This window comes from Panthera uncia, chromosome B4, assembly GCF_023721935.1.
Source record: "Panthera uncia isolate 11264 chromosome B4, Puncia_PCG_1.0, whole genome shotgun sequence".
NCBI lineage: Eukaryota > Metazoa > Chordata > Mammalia > Carnivora > Felidae > Panthera > Panthera uncia.
In genome coordinates this window covers 14,031,902-14,046,298 of record NC_064809.1, presented here as the reverse complement: position 1 = coordinate 14,046,298, position 14,397 = coordinate 14,031,902, and the positions used below count along the sequence as shown (strand labels likewise).

General features: G+C 39.2%; 1 protein-coding gene across 2 annotated transcripts in view; it reads left to right on the top strand.

Annotated features, from left to right (window-relative positions):
- The window catches only part of ITGA8 (integrin subunit alpha 8), a 188,653-nt gene that overhangs the window by 137,324 nt on the left and 36,932 nt on the right, over window positions 1-14,397 (top strand). For both annotated transcript variants that reach the window (XM_049624653.1, XM_049624654.1), the window contains exons 23-24: window positions 2,989-3,069; window positions 13,486-13,591. In XM_049624653.1, coding sequence (XP_049480610.1) covers window positions 2,989-3,069; window positions 13,486-13,591 — 187 coding nt within the window. The remainder of the gene's footprint in view (window positions 1-2,988; window positions 3,070-13,485; window positions 13,592-14,397) is intronic.

The following is a 14,397-nucleotide window of genomic DNA, read 5'->3' as shown; positions in this document are numbered from 1 at the left end:
AACAGACATTTCCAAGATAAAAACGTTTGAGAATACTTAACACTCAAATAGTGAAGTATTCACGAGTGAGCATTTATCTACATGCCTCGTTGGCAGACTCCAAAGGCATAAATCAATATTTATGGATGGTGTGCGTTCAATTTAAATGTGTTAAAACCAAAAGTAAATTAAACCAAATATTCTGAAGTCTAAGTTCTTAAGCTTTTGACCATATTGATCGCCATTACCCACTTTTAATGCCCCTTTCCACAAACAGAACCCAAAGAGAAACGGGCTTTATGTATTAATCAACTTAAAATATTTCATGTTACCAAATGTTTTCATTAAATGGTCTCTTCATGCCGCAGCTCTGTGTGACATGTAAACATTCTCCTCCCTGTGTAGAGCGGGTCTCAGATAGCAGTTCCCACATACAAACAGGTCTTTTGTGATATCAGTGAAACTGCTTCCTCAGCAGCGGTGAAATGAACATCGTATTGTATTTGCTAACATTCCAAAGACCACAGAAAGTACAGAGGGAATGTTAGAAAAGAGGGAACAGTAAAGAAAAGGAAAATAGCATCAGAGTGATAAATGAAAAACGTGTTTATCCTTGGTGCATGACATGGGGCGTAGTTGTGGAGAGGAAATCCATCATTCCCATGCAGAATTAGCACCGACAGTATAAATAGCTCAGCATCCCGGACGGTGATGGATTGCTTGTTTGAATGTAGCAGTGGTGTTAGTGAAGGAGGTTTCCTTCCAGGAAAAGAGGTCAAGGAAGCATCTAAGTTGTATATCAAGCCTGGTGCCTTTCTTACTGGGAGATTTTGTTGACACCACTGGCTGATGGCAGTACCTAGTGTCATGACAAGGCTGTGTGACAGATGATTTTGATTAGCCAACAGGTTTCGTCTCCACCTCTGCCATTGCTTTCATTACATGGTAAAATAGCCTCCGTAAGCTTCATGTTAGACTCCTGTCCAAAGATGATTTCAGGGCTTGACATCTGCTGGCTTTTTTTGTGAGTAAAGACAATTGTGTTATTTAAACCACATGGAAACAAAACACAATGAAGTTACAGGATCGCTTAAATGAAACGACTTTTTTTTCATCATTTTTACATTCACTGCTGCAAAGCAGTGTGAACTAGAAAATAGAACCAAGTCTGGGTAACGTGTGCAACAATGAGACCTAAATTTCCAAACTGAAGAGTTTCCCATAATGCATTCAGAGCCATGCAATGTACAACAAGTAGACTTAATGACTTCTTGCTGGCAATTAAGAATTCTGCCTTAAAAAAAAAAACCCCCAAAACCTTTTTAGTTAACTGATTTTCCCCAGATGTGATAATAATAAAGTGGCCTGGAAACTGGGGTTCAAACTTTGGTGAACAAGTCCCCCTAGGCTCATCACTAGCTTAGTAGTGATGCCCTATTGCAGGAAATGAGCCTGACATTGGCCTGTTTATATCTTTTATGTGTGTTTGTGGTTTAAGTGGCCTTATCAGTATATACAATCAGACAAGACTTTTCAAAAGCATTGTGGGGATGATTCTGTCTCCTCCTCCTCCTTTGAAAGCTGACTTTTACATCTCCTTTCCAGCTCCCACATTTGGGAAGCTTCAAAAGCTAGTCAGAACATACCCCATTACCACTCCTGCAGTGTTAAAGCATTATCCATTGAATCTGTGTGAAAGTCGATGATGAAAAGCGGACGCTTTCTCTTCTTAATGAGACCTGGATATAAACATGACCTGTCAGTGGTGGTGTGGCCACATCTGTTTGCTGAAAGCTGCATAATCTTGGGGATATGAGGGTGACTTCAGTGAAAGCACAAGAGGGTAATAAAGGCAAATGACATCTGCATTCAAAGCTCAGCTACTGGTCCAGCCTCTCATGAGACCATGTTTCATTTTCTTTACTGCCCGCTTAACACGTGCATTTTTTTAAAAATTTTTAAAATATTTTTATTATTTATTTTGGAGAGAGAGAGAGAGACAGAGTGCGAATGGGGAAGGAGCAGAGACAGAAGGAGACACAGAATCTGAAGCAGGCTCCAGGCTCTGAGCTGTCAGCACAGGGCCTGACACGGGGCTCGAACTTGAGAACTGCGAGATCATGACCTAAGCCGGGGGCGTAACCAACTGAGCCACCCAGGTGCCCCAACACATGTATTTTTCAAAAGCTAAATTTCATACGTGATTATATTTGCTTGAGAGAAAAAAAAAATCAGACTTAAAAATAATTTTGCCACTGTTCTAAGAAACATCATTAAACATTCACCTTCTATCTTGAGATTCTTGATGCCCTGGACAGCATCGATGGCCTCTCCTGATTGCGTCAGTCTGAGCTGCCAGACTTCCTGGGGTCTTGCTTCTTCCTGCCATCGTCATTGGCTATGCTTCTAATTCAGTCCCTGCCCCCCACCCTAGTCAGCCAGTGAGCATGCAGTGAATGTACTTCAGAAATAAACCATAAGGAAGATAAATTTGCTGCCAAAACAATGTATGGTATGATGCATTCCAGAGCCAAATGCAAACGCTTTTTCCATTATGTGCTGCTCTTGGATTATTCTTGCCAGTTCTCTTCTTTATTAGCATGGAGAATCAGGAGTTCACTGTGCCGTCCTTTCCCATTTGATGGGCAATAAACATGATGCACAGAGAAGTTAAGGAATGTGTCCAAGGTAGAAGGTGGAAAATGAATTCAGCTCACTGCCTTTTTGGTTTAGCCATTGAAACAAAAAAGCATTAGCTTTCCTAGATGTCTGTTGTGTTTTCAGATAAGATGCCGCCTCATGGAAAGTTACATTATTTTTACCCATAGAAAATCTTAGCATTTCCACTTTCAGATGGTTGTGATTTCGTAGAATGGATACGCCATTGTTTTCTGAATGACTGTAGTAGTAATGTTTGTTATTCTTTTTATATATGGAATGTTTTTTATGATCATATGTTGTAACATGGCTGAGAAAATATATTGAAATCATATTGTCGCTGTGTTTTAGTTCCAACAAGGACAACCCAGACAGCAATTTTGTAAGCCTGCAAATCAACATCACTGCTGTAGCTCAAGTAGAAATAAGAGGGTAAGTAATAATCAAGATATTGTAGTAGTTATACTATAATAATGGCTTCCTGTATGTGAGCGTTATGAAAAACACTAGGAAAAACTATATGGAATTTTCCTAATGCATTAGCAATCACAATTCACTCTGGTTATAAATTTCATGCTTTTCTACCCTTCATTAGCCTTCCATTAAAAACTAGAGTAAACCCTGAATGGTAATTGACTCGAAGGATATCAACACAAGAGATCACTTTACTCCCCAAACTGACAGTTCAGTAATCAGACTATAAAAACTAGTGATAAGACGCCAGATAAAATAGACAGGTGAGACCCTGAGAGTCTCACTTCTCCAAAAATTATTTTGGAAATATAATGAAAACCTAGCCTCACCATACCACATCTTTAACAAATGGCCAGCTCGTAGATGTGAGGGTTGATGGGATCTCCGTCTTATATCTTTTTCCTTTTGTCCTATTCCTTGAAAAAGGTACCAATAAGCAATCAGTTGAGAGATGAGAGGAAAGTGGTCAAGTAAAAGGCTTAGAAGAACTACCATCTTGGGAAATCCATGCCTGGGGGATGAAAAGACATTAAAAATGGAGGGCATAGAGTTCTTATCTTACACAAATGTGGACCTCATTGATTTCATTGTAATTCTTATTCCTTCAGGACAATCTAGGACTTGGTATTCTGGGCCGAACTGTCTTTGGGGCTCCAGCAATCCCAATTCCCTTATCCTTTTCATAGTCCTGAGTGGTTCCCACGTCTCCATGTTGGCAGCTAGGGCCACTGCATTCAGAGCCCTTGTCTCCAGGATACTGCAGCCTCTGGCTGCCCTCTGTGAGGGTGAGGGAGGTGGGGAGGTGGAGCCCTGCCTGTCCTCCTGGGACCAGTGAGGTGCCACTTAGTGGATTAGAACAGAATAATACCTAACATGGATTGATCCTTCCATGTGCTACCCCAACCCATTGGCACCTCTTAATGTGGACCAGTATCCTTGCTGTACAGGTGAGGGAATTTTGGGGTTGAAGGCTACCCAGCTAGGAAGTGGGGAGGTACCATGGAAGTACAGGCAGCCTGCCTCCAGGTGCATATTTATAAATGATCATGCCGTGCAGCCTATGAGAGAGTTCTTTGAACCTTAGCTATGCAAAATCTTGTTTGTTTATGCTTCTGTGATTTTTTTTCATTCAAATGAGTGTTTTTGACATTCACCCACTCTAGGGAAGGTGCCTATAGTTCATTCATTTTAATTGCAGTAGGGTTTAACATTGTAAAGCAACACGATACTTGCTCATCCATTCCACTCTTGATGAACACTGGGGCTTTTCTTTTTCCTTGGTTACAGACTTTCTTGTGCATACCTCATGGTACACATGTAGAAGGAGGTGGGAAGGGTACCTGCTTAGAGGTAGAATTTCAGGATCAGACAATGTACACTAACTTTACTAAATAGTACCAAACTTGGGGCGCCTGGGTGGCTCAGTCGGTCGAGCGTCCAACTTCGGTTCAGGTCATGATCTCGCAGTCTGTGAGTTCGAGCCCCGCGTTGGGCTCTGCGCTGACAGCTCAGAGCCTGGAGCCTGCTTCGGATTCTGTGTCTCCCTCTCTCTCTGCCCCTCCCCCCCCATGCTCTGTCTCTCTCTCTCTGTCAAAAATAAATAAACATTAAAAAAATTTTTTTTAAATAGTACCAAACTTTTTCAAAATAATTATACCAAGTTATCATTCAAAGAACTCTCCACTTTGTTAACTAAACTCACAGAATGGTGGAGTTTTTCATTTTGATGGATAAGAAATACTATCTAACTGAAGGTTCAATTTGCTGTTCCCCGATTCCTAAATGAGACCAAGTAGCATTTTCATGCATTTGCTGACTCCATTCTTCCCAAATTGGGTAATTTCTGTTCATTTTTAAAGACACATTTCTACTAAGAGACTTTTTTTCATATTCATAGGAACTCTTTTCTATTTTTTTAATTTTTATTTTTAATATTCATTTATTTTTGAGAGACAGAGAACGTGAGTGGTGGAGTTGCAGAGAGCGAGAAGCGGACAGAAGATCCGAAGCGGGCTCTGTGCCGACAGGCTCTGAGCCCGAAGCAGGCTCTGAGCTGATGCAGGGCTCAGACTCACAAGCTGTGATATTACGACCTGACCTGAAATCAGATGCTTAACCAACTGAGCCACGAGGCAGCCCTCTTTCCTATTCTAGAGTTGAAACACTAATCCTTTATCAGCTACGGAGGTTTGCAAATATCTTTTCAGTTTATGGGGTTTATCTTTTTTTAAGTCAGGTTTATTGAGGTATAAATTATATAAAGTAAAAGTCACCCTTTTTTTTTTTTAGATGTTCAGTTTGAAGCATTAAGACACCACAAGGACGTTCAATGTAAAACAGTTCTGTCACCCCACATAGCTTCTCATGCACCTTTGTAGTTGACCCAGCCCTCACTCCCAGGCTCTGGAAACCTTGATCTATCTTCTGTCACTGTCTTTCCAGAAAAATAATATAAATCTACTCCTACAGAATGTAGCCTTTTGAATCTGGCTTCTTTCACTTAGCATAATGCATTTGAAAAAAACACCCATGTTCCTACATGTATCAGTGGTCTGTTTCTTTTTATTGCTGAGAAGTATTCCACTATACAGAAGTCCCGTGAAATGTTCATCCGTCCACAGGTTGGTGAACATTTGGGTTGTTTCCAAGTTTGGGGCTATAAATAATAAGCCTGCTAGAGGCATTCACACACAGGTCTTTGTTGGGGTATTTGTTTTCACAAATGGAGTGGAGTTGTATGGCAAAGGTATGGTTAACTTTACAAGAAACTGCCAACCTGTGTTTCAAAGTGGCTGTGCCATTTTCATTTGACGTTCCCCCCCCCCCCCCAGCAGATGGGAGTTCCAGCTGTGCCGTGGGTTTGTAGGCAATGTGCTTGAGGTTTGGTTTTTTTTCGTTCGTTTTTATCCATTGTAATAAGTATGTGAGAAGAATCTCATGGAGTTTTAATTAGCATTTTCTAATGACTGGTGATATTGAGCATCTGTTCACAACTCATTTGCCATTAGGGTTCTCTTTGAAGTGCCTTTTACAATTCTGCCCGGGGTGCCTGGGTGATTCAGTCAGTTGAGCATCTGGCTCTTGATTTTGGCTCAGGTCATGATCTCACAGGCTCTCTGGCAACACAGAGCCTGCTTGGGATTCTCTCTCTCTCTCCCCCGCTCTCTGTCCCTTCCCCCAGTCACGTTCTGTCTCTCTCAAAATAAATATAAATTTATAAATAAACATTAAGAATACCAACCTTATAATTTAAAAAATAATAATTTTTAAAAATAAATAAAATTTTGCCCATTTATTATTGTCTATCATTATCAAGCTGTAAAAGTTCCTTATATATTCTGCATGCAAAATCATCTATCGGATATGTGTCCTGCAAATATTTTCTTACTGAAATATTTCTTTCAGTTTATGGTTTGGCTTGTTATTTTCTTAACAGTGATGTTCAAAAAGCAAAAATTTTTAGTTTGTATGAAATTCGACTTCAAATATTTTATAGTTTGCCCTCTTTCTGTCCTTTGTAAAAAAAAAAAATCTTTGCTTTCTGCAGAGTCGCAAGATTTTCTATTGTTTTCTTCTACAAGTTTTGCAATTTTACATTTTGGTCTATGATTAAATTATTTTTTAATCTGATCTGAGGTAAGGTCCAAGGCTCACTTTGGTATAAGAATATCCAATTGTTGCTATGCTATTGGTTGTCAGACCATCCTTCCCCCATTGAATTGCTTGACACCTTTGTCTATCTGTGAAGCTGTTTCCAGACCTCCCATTCTGTTCCATTGATCTACATGTATAATAAGTCTTGAAATGCAAGCAATGTATCCTGAGATCTCATAAAGTCACTTACAAATTCTAGTAGCTTTATTGTTTGTTGGTTTCCTAGAATTTTCTATAACATTCCTATGTCATCTGTGAATACAAAGTTTTATTTTTTATCCTGACTAATCTCATCTGTATGTGCAAAAGTTTAGCCAACTCCAAAGTTCAAGGCAATAGTACCCACAAGAGATTACCCTTACTTCTTTAAAAAAAATTTTTTTTAATGTTTATTTTTGAGAGAGAGAGAAAGAGAGAGAGAGACTAACCGCAAGTGGGGGAGGGGCAGAGAGGGAGACACAGAATCTGAAGCAGGCTCTAGGCTCTGAGCTGTCAGCACAGAGCCTGATGCGGGGCTCGAACCCACGCACTGTGAGATCACGACCTGAGCCGAAGTCGGCGCTCAACCGACTGAGCCACACAGGTGCCCCAAGAGATTACCCTTATGTCTGACACCAATTGCAGATTTGAGTGGTTCCCCAAACCCCCCTCAGATTTGATAATCCACATAGAAGAACTCACAGAACTCACTGAAAGGTATTATACTCATGGGCTCAGTTCATTACAGGGAAAAGATAAAAATTAAAATTAGCCAAGGGAAGACGTGTATAAGTTGGAGCCTGGGGACAGTACCACCAGACACAAGGCTTCTGTTGTTACCCTCCAAGGAGTCAGGACATGTCACTTTCCTCGTATGGGTATATAACAGTATATATGGAGTATCCCCAACCCAGGATCCAACTGTGATCCCCAATCACAGTTTTTATTGCCTATGTAGGCATGACCGATTCATTGACCACTTAATTGATCTCAGTCTCCAGGTTGTCTGATATGATGTGATCAAGCTCCCACCCTGAATCACACTGTTGGTCTTTCTGATGTGGGCAGCTCTCACTCTAAATCATAGTTAGAATATCCAGTGGGACCCAAGACCCCCAAGAAAACAAAGATAATTCTTCCTCTCAGGCATAAAATTTCTAGAGCTTAGATTTTACCTCTCAGAAGCTGAGGCCAAAGGCCACACCAGTTTGGGGGAAAGGTTAAGTTGTTTACTACGTAGTTATGCCTTTTATTTCTTTTTCTTCTCATACTGCACAGTCTAGGAGTATCAAGGCAGGATCAAATAGACATGGTGCAAAAAGGCATCTCTGCCTTGTTTTTAGATCCTACCTTGATCTTAAGGGGAAACATTCGGTTTGTCTTTCAAGGAAGTTGTCTGTTTCAGCTAAGTTGTTACATGCATGGCTCATGATAATCTCTCATTTGCCCTTTAATGTATGTAGGACCTCATCATTCCCCATATTGGCAATTTGTATCTTTTACTCCCCCGCTTCCCCCCCCCCCCCCCCCGCCACCAGTCACTCTAACGAGAGTTTAAAGACCTTTCCAAAGAGCCAGATTTTTGGTTTCATTTTGGTTTCATATTTTTTCTTTCTTTTTTTTTACCCTCTCTTTTAATTTGTTTGTTTGTTTGTTTTCTATTCCATTGGCCCTTGCTTTTGTTATTATTATTTCCTTCCTTTTGCTCACTTTGGGTTCGATTTTCTCTTTTTTTCTGGTTCCTCTATGTAGAAATTAAATCATTGACTGGAGACCTCTCTTCTTTTCTTACATAAGCATTTAGTGCTGTAAATTTTCCTCTAAGAATTGCTGGAGCACATACCAAAATGTGAATATGTTGGGTTTTCAGTCACAGCGTTTGTAATTTCCTTTGTGATTTCTTCCTCAATTCATGAGTTGACTCACAGGAAATGAGTTTGATTTATAGATAATTGGAGCTAATCCAGATGTTTCATTTTTGTGCATTTCTTATTTAACTCCCCTGTCTGAGAAAAACACTAAAGAAAATCAGAGAAGAAATAAGCATTTTTGTACTATCTTATTTTGACATATTTTTAACATTTATACCTTAGAATACATGAAATGTTGTCTACTTCATTAAGCTTAGTTTTTCTTTGTTTTGCTAACCAAAAATAAATTGAAACTTTTTAAATTCCAAAACAAATTTTAAATTGGGATCTATTTTTATTCCATAAGACATAACTCAGTCCAAGGCGGCACAGTGTGTAAAATAACTGTATTTATTCTTATATATCCAATTTGTAAGACAAATATTTACAAGTGCATTTCTGCCATCATTTATGATGACACCAATGTTTCTAAGTTTAAAAAGAAGGACATTTTCTATTCACTTTACCAATGTTCAAAGCAGGTCATTAGAATTGGATTTCTCATCTGGGTGCAGGTTTTTTAATCGCTAGATAAATGTCCAGCATTTGACCACAGTTTATTCTCTAACATAGTGTTAAAGTTCTTTTTAACCATTTTGCAAAATAAAACTCTTTATTCCAAATACTCAGCAAAAATATTAGCTCCAATGTTTAATTCTTCAAGGAACAGACAGCTGCTGTGTTGAAAATCTTCCACACTCAGTCTCCAGAAAAATCTTTTTTTTTTTTTTGCCAGTTGGTTTATTCCAATATATTTTATCATCCACTATCTCTAGCAGTTCTTATTTCATTTTTATAATTTTAAAAATAAACTCAAATGGATTGATTTCTTTTAATGGGGAAAAATACTGAGAATTGTTCTAGTGATTTTTATTTTTTTATAATTTGTTTTAATGTTTATTTATTTTTGAGAGAGAGAGAGAGACAGAGCATGAGCAGGGGAGGAGCAGAGAGAGAGGGAGACACAGAATCCCAAACAGGTTCCAGTCTCTGAGCTGTCAGCACAGAACCTGACACAGGGCTCGAACCCACAAACCGTGAGATCATGACCTGAGCCAAAGCCGGACGCTCAACCAACTGAGCCACCCAGGCGCCCCATGTTCTACTGATTTTAAAGCCAGATGGTGTCAACACTGTCTTTCAGCAGATTTACATGTCATTTGTTGGGACAAAGGATTAATTTAGCATTGAAGTCTGTAAGAAGTAAATCTGGCCACAAGAGGCAGCACCACATGTACTGAGCTCACAACGAGTAATAAAATCATGTCCTTTGTAATATAATCAGGATTGAGTGGGTTTGATTAAGGGACACTGCCATCATGAACAACCATGGTCTGTATGGACACTGGCCATCGTGGTGAGAGCCACTGTTGTTCCACACAATAAATAGTAGTCTGCTATTTAGGACTAATAGTGTTTGAAAATAGGATTACGAAAATAGGGTCCCTACCATACTACCGCAGCATCAGATTTGAACATCCAATAGCATATAGACTTTAACTTATCAAAAACCCAATTCCTTGCTTCCCTAATCCCTTCCTAATGTCTAGTATTCCCATTGGTGCCCCACTCTTCATATTACTGGTGCATCTCCATGGAACAGTGGTCTGTCCTCCATCTTAGAAAGTGAGCAGTATTCAGTAAGGGCTGTTTGGGCTGTTTATCCTAGGCTAATAGTTGATTACACTCTTTCTTCCTTCTTAAAAAAAAATAATAATTTTGGAAACCAGGAATAACCTTTCACTTATTTATTTGGAATCTTTAGAGAGTCATTGTTTTTGCCATGGCTTCCCCAGATTTGAAAAAGTCTTAGGGGCACCTGGGTGGCTCAGTCAGTTAAGTGTCTGACTTCAGCTCAGCTCATGATATAATGGCTCGTAGGTTCAAGCCCCACATCGGGCTCTGTGCTGACTGCTCAGAGCGTGGAGCCTGCTTTGGATTCCGTGTCTCTGTCTGTCTGTGCCCCTTCCCTGCTCATGCTCTGTCTTTGTCTCTCTCTGTCTCTCAAAAATAAATAAATATTAAAAAAAATTTTTTTAGGGGCGCCTGGGTGGCGCAGTCAGTTAAGCGTCCGACTTCAGCCAGGTCACGATCTCGCGGTCCGTGAGTTCGAGCCCCGCGTCAGGCTCTGGGCTGATGGCTCGGAGCCTGGAGCCTGTTTCCGATTCTGTGTCTCCCTCTCTCTCTGCCCCTCCCCCGTTCATGCTCTGTCTCTCTCTGTCCCAAAAATAAATAAAAAACGTTGGGAAAAAAAATTTAAAAAAAAAAAAAATTTTTTTAAAGAAAAGAAAAGTCTTAGAGGGTAGATAACTGAATTTTGTGAGCCATACCTTTTGAATGATTTTGCCATGCCCTATAATAGATTATTTGTTTCCTTACAGATTTCTATTTGATTTTGTTACAGAAATGGGGCAGGAAGTTTAAGTTGTCCTTGCTAAAATCACTGCTGCTTAGTGGCCCCTGTTGGTGCATTAACACAGTTGACCTCTTAACAACACAAGAGTTAGAAGCACCAACCCCCTGCACATGTAACTTTTGACTCCTCCAAAACTGAACTACTGTTGACAGTAAGCCTTACTGATAACTTAAGCAGTTGATTAACACATATTTTGTATATGCGTTATATACTGTATGTTAATAATAAAGTAGACTAGAGGAGAAAAAAGTCACCAAGAAAATCATAAGGAAGAGAAAAAAAAAACATTTACAGTACTGTATCTTATATATGGAAAAAATCTGCATATAAATGGACCCTCACAGTCCAAATCTGTGTTTTTCAAGGGTCAACCATATATTGGAAGTAAAACGGATGGTTCTGAGTAAACCTGAGCTCTAGTCTTCACCTGCAACTAACCTCTACTTTTCTGAACACGTTTTCCTTTCATGTATAAAATGAGGGGTTTTGAACACATCGCCTCCATAGCACCTGTCAAGTTCTAAGTATTTATGATTCTGTGATACTGGAGCATTTATGACCAGTCTTACAGGATTGATGACCATAAGAACACAATCTTTCAGAAAAAAATTTTCATACTTGTTCTATACGTGTCCTATACTTGCTCTCTATGCCAAAAACAAAAACAAAACAAAACAAAAAAAAGGTTTCCCTAGAGCCTCACAATGGATGTGGAGCATGGGGTCAGCTCTCTGTGGCCTTTGCTAAGAGCAAAGAAAAGTTTTGGATGGTTAGGTTGTGAAAACTCCATGGGAAAGCAAGCCCAAACTCTCTGGGCTTCACTCAAGTGAAAGTAACCTTCTGTGTTCTGTACTCTTCTCGTCGCCAAGTTCCCAGAGTTTGGTCTGAACATGAATTAATCAAATCAAGTCAGAAGGGGGAGTATCACATACCAACAAAGCAATACAAGGGTAGGCAACATTGAGGTACCAGCCCCTCAAGGCTGTGCCCTGCACTTTTTGTTAAATAGTTGCCCATTAAGGATGAAAGCAAAGCATTGTATAATTTAGTAGAATTTCTGTGGGTTGTCAGTTGAAAAAATATACTTACTTCTTCCACTCACCCCCAGAAGACAATGCAGCCAAATTAACTTTGACCAAGAGCATTTGAGTTGTTTTCCAATCATTTGTGGTATACAACCCGAAGAGTTTATCATAATTTTCCAGATGAGGAAATAGGGACACACAGAAATTAAGTTACTTGCCCTTGGGTCAGTATTTAGCCCAGTAAATTTTGCTTTCTGCTTTAGAAAGAGATTACTCAGAGGGGAAAATAAAGATAGCTGTTTGAAGTTGCTAGAGGCTGTGTTAAGTACTAATGCCTTTGAAAGGGCATTTAAGACATCTGATTGCCAAAAGAGGGATTTTCTGTTCGAGTTGCTTTTAACTAAAGGTCTAGGAATTCTTTTAAACATACTTTACCTAAAAATTGCTAAAAAAAAAAAAAAATTGTTCTTTTGGGAATTCACCTTTTTAAGCTTATATAAAAATAACAATTTGGTTTGTAACCAGCTTTTACTGTAGAATAATGCCCAGGTACTGTACTGTATTCACCCGGTGCTCTCTTTCTAAGTGTAAATGGCAGGCAAGAAATATCCATGTATCAAGTTAATATCCTACTTACATGATTAAATCATGTGATTCTCTGTCTCTTACCCTTAACTTATCTAGAAGACAACTCTAGAACTCCATCAGGCTTTATTTTGGCTCTGGGCCTAGCCTTGGGGAAAGCCCAAGAAATCTCAGAAGGAGGATTATACAAGTGGCTGCTTTTCTCCTCTGAAGTATTTAATTAAAAACTACACTTCTTCACAACTCATTATTTAACACACCACACGGTATTTTAGATTTTTATCCACAAAAAAAAAGTCCCAGTTCTTGGTATGGCTTGAAGCAGGGATTTATATCCTGTATACACACACACACACACACACACACACACACACACACACACTCATACACTTGCACAGGACCTATAGGTAGCTTTATACATTTATATGTGTATATGTTTAATTATCCATCTCAACTCAGGAATGCTCTCCACTCTGCCCCCTAGTGCCCAAGAGATGAGATACTATAAAATAGTCCACCTGTGAGCTAGAGACTAGGAATTAAGAGCCTTCGGAAGATGTTTTAGATCCTTTACGGTTCCTTTAGCTGTTTTGCTAGACATCACTTTCCATACTTTTTTTCCTTATAGACAATTAAGTCTATAGTTCAAACAGTCTATAAGTCTATATAGACTATAAGTCTATAGTTCAATAGTTCAAATAAATTGAGGGCCACTTTGTCCAGTTGCTGTTCGTATACCGTCCACTAGTGAAGCCTTCTTCACCTGTGTCATCAGCAGCAATTAACAAAACGCTCCATGTTTCAGAGTGTCGCACCCTCCGCAGATCGTTCTGCCCGTTCCTAACTGGGAACCAGAAGAGGAGCTCCACAAAGAGGAGGGAGTTGGACCAGTGGTGGAACATATTTATGAGGTAGCTTTCGTCTATCTTAAAGCTGTGTTGGGAGTGTTCTCTTACACTCTTTACCAATAAACTCTTAGTAACATTTTGAAAGACACTGATCCAAGATCTGAGCTTTATATGCTGCTATCATATTGGAGCGGGGGACTGTATGAGTCGCTTGCTTTTTAGTGGTAAGAGCCGTTATGTAGTGAGACTATTTTATCTTGTTACTGTTCTCTTTTTATTATAGATTTTTTTTTAATGTTTTTATTTTTGAGAGAGAGAGAGAGAGAGAGAGAGAGAGAGAGAGAGAGAGAGAATGAGCAGGGGAGGGCAGAGAGAAAGGGAGACACAATCTGAGGTAGACTCCAGGCGCTGAGCCTGATGTGGGGCTTGAACCCAAGCACCACCAGATCATGACCTGAGCCAAAGCCAGATGCTTAACCGACAGGGCCACCCAGGCGCCCCTACTGTTCTCTTTTAAATGTTCCTTAATTCCTCTTCTTTTAACGTTTGGACAGCCTAAGCATCAAAATGGTTAGCTTCCTAAACTGTATTTGCCTCTTTCCTACATTTTCAAATGTAGAAACATTTAAAACCTACCCACCTCTTAAACTGAAAGTCACCAACCAGAAGGTACCAGACAGAGAAAATTTTATGGATTATTCACTATTGTACAAAAAAAAAAAAAAAAATATATATATATATGTATATAAAACTTATAACCATATATATATATATAACTTATAACCATATATATATATATAACTTATAACCATATATATATATAACTTATAACCATATATATATATAACTTATAACCATATATATATATA